Genomic DNA, 8,338 nt, shown 5'->3' on the forward strand with positions numbered 1-8,338 from the left:
CTGCCATGTGGGTGCCGGGAACTGAACCCAGGTCCTCTGGAAGAGCAGCTAGTGCTCTTTACCACTGAGCCATCTCTCCAGGTCTGGTTCTTTTCTATAGATTCAACCCCGATCTTCCCTTCTTAAGCTGCTCTCAAAAGAGTTTTTATGTCAGATATGTACTTCAATACAAAATTAAGTGGATGCATTACTTGCTCACACATACCCACAATTATAAGCTTGATCTAATATATATGCCCAAATCTATTAATACCAAATATTACTGTAATAGTTTTCTAAGGAAATGATGATGAACTAAGAGAGTAGAATTTCTCTCTAGAGAAACTAAGTGGAATATTCTGCAGAGTCTTGAGAAAAAAAAAATCACACACAAAAAATAATGTTATGGCATTAAAGTAGGTGTCAGTGAGGTAAAAGCACAAAAGAGTTAAGGTAAGATATGCACCTTCTGGTCACAGACTGCTTCACTATTATTGTCTTTGCCCACTTTTTTTTTTGTCTTTTTGAGACAGGGTCTACCTGTAGCCCCAGCTGACCTAGAATTTACCATGTAGACCAGACTGATCTGGATCTCACAGAGATCTACCTGCCTCTACCTCCTGAGTGCTGATACTAAAGGTGTGTGCCACCACACCTTGTTTTCTGCCCCACTTTCAACCTTTAACCTTTTTAAAAATTTTTCAGTATGGGGATCAGACTCAGTCCAGCCCTTGTCTCACTTGAAATATATTAAAATTGCAACACTGAGTAAACATAACATGGCACTCCAATCAATAGACTACATACCCAAACATACAAATGCTTGGCTCTATATCAAGACTATAGCAAATATATGCAAGAAAAACATTTAAACTAAAACAGAATGCTTCTTCATCCTTCTCCAACATATATGTATGTAGGTACTGGTATGTGCTCAATGAAAGGGCTTTGTCTGAGTATATTAAAGAATTACAGAGTCTATCAATGCTACTCGTAGTAGATACAGGAAAGGGAATATTTGGGCTGAGTAGACACTGTACACATAACAAATATGTGACCAAGGGCACTATGGTGGTTTGAATGAGAAATGTTCCCCATAGCCTCAAGTATTTGAACATGTGGTCTCCAATTGGTGGTGCTGTTTGGGGAAGTCTTGGAATCTTTAGCTGGTGGAACCTTGTTGGAGGCCTGGGTCCTGGACAGAATTAAAAGGAAAACAAGAGAAAGCATGAGCATTTATCTCTCTCTCCTTGATGCAGACACAGTGTCATCAGCCACCTCATGCCTCCACTGCCATGACTTTCTCTTCATAATGAACTGTGTTTCTTCAAACCATGAGCCAAAATAAACACACATCCCTATAATTTATTTTTATCATGTTGTTATGGAAATTTTCTTCAAACAGCTAAGAGATCAAGTATGTCACCCAGGAGAGAGTTGGAAAGCTAGTTTATTTTTCACATTCATGTGGTCCCAGAATTAGCAACAAACACTTCAAGATTTTCTGGACCAAGAACAAAGTACAAGTGAGGTTATATAGACATTTCCATGTCATCATTTTATGGTTGGCACCTGGGCCCTATGTCTCTTCATGATGAGCCATGCTATGTCTGAAAAAATTCCTTCTAGAGCTCACTTAGTCATCATGATTTAAAAAGCAGATAACCCAGGCATGGGCCAGGACATCTGCTGAGTTTTGATCTATAACTAGGCCAGGTTATTTTGGCTAGGAATTGGTCAAATGATCATTGCAGTTCACAAAAACAGATATCATAAGCAGAAGTTCAGATACCTGTCACATTTAATCTATACTTTTCTTAGCCTAACTGGACCAGGTGCTTCATTAGACCATTGGTGGACTTTCTATTTTCTTAGTTTCACATATTTATCAGTAGTTAGACATGGTGAGTAGAAAGTAATTCAAGATATTATATAGAGTAATAAAAACATCTCAGGATAATAAAGACATCACAGAGCAATAAAACATTACCTAGTCGTAAAACACCACAGGGTTGCATTTCAAGATATCTATCTTGTAAGTTAAACAAAAGGAAACTACAAAATAATCTAAGCTGAAAATGAGATTATACAAGAATACAGTTTGCTTATAAGACTATAACTTCTCCTATTCAATATATTTTATTATAGCAATGAGAAAAGTAACTAATAGAGTAATAGAGAAACCAGAGAAATGAGTAGGGACTTGTGGTGATTTCAATGGAAGGGTCCCCCATAGGCTCCAAACACTTGGACACTTAGTCCCCAGTTCATGGTGCTGTTTGGGGAGGGTCAGAGAACATTTAGGAACCGAGGCCATGCTAGAGGAAGCACATCACTGGGGGCGGGCTTTGAGAGTTCAAAGTTACATCCCATTTCCAGTTTCTCTCTCTGCTTCCTGTGCCTGCTTGAAGATGTGAGCACTCAGCTTTCTGTTCCAGCTGCCTCCCATCACCACGCTTCCCTGCCATGATGGACTCTTACCCCTCTGGAACTGTAAGCCAAATGAACTCCTCATTCTATAAGTGGCCTTGGTTGTGGTGTTTTATCATAGCAACAGAAAAATAACAGAGAGTGAGCTGTGGTTTTGAAGAACCTGACATGTGGGTTTTGAAGAAATGTGGAAAACTTTGGAAGTTTGGACTAGAAAAGCAGTTGAATGATGTAAATAGAGCTTAATGGATCATTCTAGGAGAGGCCTGGCTCAAGATGTTCCAGAAGGAGATGGAGACAAGGACTTAAATGGCAATGGGATATTTTGGCAAAGAGTCTGGCTGCTATTTGTCCCAAGCCTAAGAACTTGCCTGATGCTTAAGTCTAAACTAATGAACTAATTTCCTGGTGAAGGAAATTTCAAGAAAGCCTAATATAGATCCATAGGCATGGCTATTAATAGCGAGTTTTATGCAGATTCATAATGAAAAAGAATAAATGGGGCAGAAAGAAATACAGAATGTATAGTTTGGAGAGAAAGAGAGCACTAGGAATGTGGCTCTCTTAATAATGTTAATAATGTTGGAGTCAATGGTGTGCTGAAGAAGAGGCTTTCTTTGATAAAGAGATTAGAACCATTAAAAAGCCTCCAGATATGCACTCCAACAATGGAAAGAGTACTCTCAGCAAGACTTCACCCAGCTAAGTTTCACTGTGAAAGGAAAAGACATAAGGAGTATTGTGCTTCTAACTCAAACAGATAAAAGTTTCTGGTAATGTGGATGAAGCTGGCTGAGGTCCATCCCAAGGTGTAAGCCAAACTTGGTGGTATTATTTACATGTTTCTGGATTTAAAGGCATAAAAGATGCAAGAGTGAGGGGGATTGGTTCTTCCTCTGAGGTTTCAGAGAGCTGCTAAGGCCAGGCAGCATGTAACAGGGTCTTCCCTATGAGAAGGCCTTGGGAGGTCAAGAGGCCCTAAGAGACTATTGCATGAAGCTATGAAGGTAAAGCCTGGTTGGCAGGTGAGATCCCAAGATGTTGAAAATGCCAGAGCCATGAGGTGTCTGTCAAGGAGAGCTGTATACAAGGAGTGGTACCAGCCCAAGAAAGAGAGATGCTGTGGGAAACAAAACTGGAGGGACTGTCTAAACCCTTTGGAAGTGAATTCCCAGAAATTGAACATGGAACTACTGGATTTGGTGTTTTCCCTGCTGGTTTTTGATCTTGCTTTGGTCCAATGTTTCCCACTATGCACCCATTCCTCCCTTTTAGAATGGGAATGTGTATTCAATTCCACTGCATGTTGGAAGTAAATAATCTGTCTTTTGATTTTACAGGGGCTTACAGTTAAGAGATTTCCTTGAGTCTCAGAAGAGACTTTGGACTTTTGACCAGTATTGAGACTGTCAAAGACTATAGGGATATTTAAGTTTAGACTAAATATATTTTGCATTATGACATGGTCTTGAGCCTATGGGGGTCAGGGAGTGGAATGTGGTAGTGCTCCAGGTGCTCCTGTCACCATGCCTCTCCACCATGCTAGGCTCTTATTCCTCTGAAACTGAAAGCCAAATAAATTCTTCATTCTATAAGTGGCCTTGATTTTACTGTTTTATCAAAGCAACAGAAATATAACTAATACAGGACTAGATCTTCAAAGGCCTTAAGACTCAGAATACAGAAGGAAAACTTTGAAAGAAAACACAGAGCAAACACAGGGTTTTAAGTAGCAATAGCAATAATTAGATGCCTATCTTCAAAGCATGGCAACAACATTAAGAGCATTTGAGGTATGGAGAATGATACAGTTGAGGCTGACTTGAATAAGCCAAGCAAGAAATGAAAGCCTAGAACTAAGTAAGGTGGTAATGAAAATAAGAAACATTAGGAAGGTAGAATCAAGACTTGGCCACTAAGTACTTAGTTATGCAGGCTTATGGAATATAAGGACTATAAGGAAACTTTTCTGTTTGCTGTTTGGTTGCTCTGTTAGATAACCACTAAACTAGTCCCAAAGTTTATGTTAATGAAAAAAAAAAACTTGCAGAAGAATAAGTCAACTCATGTCTCTCTGAGCTTGAGGAGTCTATAGGATAGAAAGCAGAAGCATCCATTATACATAACTGGAGTAGAGAAGAAACATCAGGATTAGAAACTGTTATCTTAATTCTTTATGTCTGAAGCCATGTTGGGGTGCTAGGGGCATGTGCCTGTGGAGCTAGCTACCCTGAAAGCTGAAGTAGGAGGATCACTTAAGCCCACATGTTAAAGACCAGCCTGTGTAACAAATCAAGGCTATCACAAAATAATAATCAGCATCAGCATCTCTGAAACCATGTGTGATGGCTAATCTTGGTGGTGGATGGCTAATCTGAAAAGAGGGCACCTTAACTGAGGAATTTCCTCTATCAGGCTGGCCTGAGGGTGTGTCTATGGGGACATTTTCTGGATTGTTAAGTGACATAGGAGGACCCTGTAGTCAGTACCATCCCTAGGCAGATGGGCCTAGACTGCATTTTTAAAAAAAGGTAACTGTACAAGGCGCAGGAAGCAAGCTAGTAAGCAGCTTCCTCTATGTTCTGTGCTTCAGTTCCTACTCCAGGCTCCTGTCTTGAGTTCTTGCCCCAACTTCACTCAGTGATGAACTATTACCTGCAAGTGTAAGGTGAAATAAACCTTTTTCTCACCAAGTTACTTTTGGTCAGTGTTTTATCACAGCAACAGAAAACTAGGACACTATGTAAGTGCATGTTATTACTGAAGAAGTCCAGGGAAGGTGTGAAAGGAACAAAAATATAGAATTCTTGTTTTAGAGAGAAACTGACAAAAGTACATTGTTAAATAAGAACTACAGGAGATATGGAGCTGAGGAGATGGCTCTGTGGATAAAGCACTGAGTTTGAATGTCCAAAACCAATGTAAAGCCCAGCAGGTATGGCAGCTGCCTATAATTCCAGCACTCCAGGGGCAAAGAAAGAGGATACCCCACCTCCTGGACAAGCTGGCCAGCTAAACTATTTGGAATCAGGGAGCTCCTGGTTCAGTAAAAACGTGCCTCAACAAAAGATGTGATCAAGGAAGACACCCAATGCCTTCCTTGGTCCTCCACACACAGCCTGCACACATTGCATGTGTACCTACACACACACACACACCCCAAATGAAATTATAGGAGGCTATTACTTTGGACTAAGCTTCTACACTAGACCACAGCAAACTAGAATAAAAATCGAGATCAAGTCCCTTGACAACAAGCTGAAACTAAGCTGTTTATCTGACCTTGTGGAGAAATCAGGGATTAGAGAGATAACAAATTTCCCATGGTAATAAAATTCCTTGCCTTAGTCTTTATACACAAAAGTACCCAGATGCAAACTAATCAGCTATTTTCCTATTCTTGATTACTAGCCAGCCTTACAAAGATAAAGAGACTTTGAAATGACTGATCTGCTTTTGTTGCTTGTTTCTGCTTTTCCATCCCTTCTCTTTCTATAAATCTAATCTTCTGCTTGGGGAATCAGAATGCTTATTCTCTTTTATAGAATGAAATGCTGTCTGACTCTAGCATTGGAAATAAATCCAATTAAGATCTTTACACACAATGGGCCATGCAAGTTGTCCTAACATTCAGGAGGATGAAGTGTTGAAAGCCAGTCTGGGCTACATAGTAAGACTCTGTCTCAAAAAAGAAAAAACAAAGGACTAGGGCCATTTGTAAAGCTTCTCCATTTTAGTGAATTTGTGCTTACGTACAGAAATTTAGTTACCAGTGTTAGAAATAAAATCTGAGGTTCAAGGACCCCACCAATACCACAAAAATATGTGGACAAAGCAAAAGTAACTCAGCCATGCAGATTTTACTTTTGCAAAAGGGTACGCTGTATGGTCAATCATGTCCAGCAAGCACACAGGACCTAGAAGTTTGATGAGTTTTTATTTCTAACACAACAGTTCTGCATAATTTTCCCAAATGGCTGGGGATGAACCTCACAGTCTTTCCAAATTGGCTATTTTTAAAGGACTGTCAGAAAGGAACAGGGAAGCGCTCCACTGCCCCAGGCCATTGGGTTTGACAATGCATTAGGTTCTTTCCTTAAACCTTACATGGTGTGGTGGTATTAAAAGGTTAGAACTCCTTGTCATAAACCAAGTTTTACAGGGTTTGAAAGAAAAGAGCAATATTTAATGTTTCTCACACCAAAACTAACTTGTTTTTCTAGATTATTGCCCTCCTCACTCTCATAGCTAATTCTGAGACTGCCTGACTGCAAGCTCCTATATGTATGGGCTACCCAACAACTTCATGGCAAAGCCATGCTCTGGCATGGCTCATGGCAAACCACCCCTTGCTCTGAAACCTGGAAGAAGGAACTCCCACTCTGCCACGTGGACCTGAGCTCCGCCCCCATGCTGCGGTCTGCCTGCCTCTATGTGGCATTAATATCTCCTCTACTAAATCGTAGTAAAAAAAAGGCAATCCTTCTCAGTATTCCCTTGAACACCCTTACCCCAAACCTTTCAGTTAGTAAAACAAATCAATCCCATTTGGTACAGTGTTAACACAGAAAGTAGTGAGGAAAGAAATTTCAAAGAAAAGCAGCAAGATAAGCAGAACCAAGAAACTTTACTCAAGACTGGCTTTTTTTTTTTTTTTTTTTTCACGGTGTGGTGAGAGGCGTCCCAAAGGCCTGATCCTATCACCTACTATCCAACTTCTCCACAGGTTCTAGGTCTCTAGAAACCCTGCACCGTTCTCTCAGTTTAGAGGGTTCATCTCCAAACATCTACTAAGCCCCGCAAAACCTGACAAACAAACTCGCTGCAGGGGCTGTCCCCGATTCCCCAGAAAAATTAAAAACATTTTAAAACTTCCAAAGTTTTGTTGTACCTTTAATGGCTCGGTAATTGTCAGCTAAGCATCTGGCTCAAAACAGTGGGAGTCAGACCAAAAGTATCTAAATGCTGAGGCAGGACTCTACCTCGTCCGCCACACGTGAGGAAAAAAAAACTACAACTCCCATGAGGCGATGGGGTCCCCGGACTCCACAATTCCCAGTATCCTCTGGGAGGCCCAAGAGTGTCAGGCTAGTAGGTGGAGGGAGGCCCGTTAATGTCTGCGGAAGCTATGAAGCGGTCTTTGGGAAAGACAGCGTGTAAGGAGGCGCCTGCGATCCCCACAGAGCAACTGGATGTAGCTCGCGGCTTGGAGAACTTGCCTGTCAGCGCGTGGCCTCCGGGGGCGGGACCGAGGCCTGCGCCTTTCCAGGTAAGGACGTGACTAAGCGGCCAAGAAGGCAGCTGCTCTGCCTCTGGGGCGTGGCTAGCGCCCTTCTATGTGGGGGAGGGGCTAAAGGGCTTCACACCGCCTTCAGGGCGTGGTCAGCTTCCTTCCATATAGGGGCGGGACTAGAGGACTGCGCACTGCTTCCTGGGCGTGGCCAACGAGAGGCCAGGACCTTCTATCTATGGGCGAGACTAGGTAGCGGTGCCCAGCAGGGGTGGACAGAAGGGCATCTTTCCTAAGGGCGACGAAAACTAGGCGAATAGCTCCCCCACGTGGTGGCAGTTGTGAAACTGGCTGTAATTTCAGGCGTCTTTTTTATCTTAACATTTTTATTTTTTAAGTATTAACATACAGACTATTATGTTTCGTTATGGCATATTTTTAACGTTCATTAGCAGATACTGATTATACATAATAATGGTTTTCAAGTTGACGTTTTCATACATTGTCCATAATGTATTTTGATCATACACATCACCACCCTTTTCCGTCAGTGGTCCTCTTCCCATTCTGCCTAATTCCTTTCTTTTTCCCAACCAGCCCCACCTGCATCTTTCATCGTGTGTGTGTGTGTGTGTGTGTGTGTGTGTGTGTGTGTGTGTGTGTGTGTGTGTGTGTGTGTGTGTGTGTGTGTGTGTGTGT

General features: G+C 41.6%; 1 protein-coding gene across 2 annotated transcripts in view; it reads left to right on the plus strand.

Annotated features, from left to right (window-relative positions):
* Positions 1-7,395: 7,395 nt before the first annotated feature.
* The window catches only part of LOC103751200 (histone-lysine N-methyltransferase SETMAR), a 13,426-nt gene continuing 12,483 nt past the window's right edge, over positions 7,396-8,338 (plus strand). Inside the window, exon 1 of one of the 2 annotated variants that reach the window (XM_008854565.3) lies at positions 7,396-7,678. In XM_008854565.3, coding sequence (XP_008852787.1) covers positions 7,523-7,678 — 156 coding nt within the window. In that variant the 5' untranslated portion in view covers positions 7,396-7,522. The remainder of the gene's footprint in view (positions 7,679-8,338) is intronic. The other variant, XM_008854564.3, reaches the window with a different exon arrangement.

Source organism: Nannospalax galili, unplaced genomic scaffold (assembly GCF_000622305.1).
Source record: "Nannospalax galili isolate Female #2095 unplaced genomic scaffold, S.galili_v1.0 scaffold846, whole genome shotgun sequence".
In the NCBI taxonomy this organism is placed as follows: Eukaryota; Metazoa; Chordata; class Mammalia; order Rodentia; family Spalacidae; genus Nannospalax; species Nannospalax galili.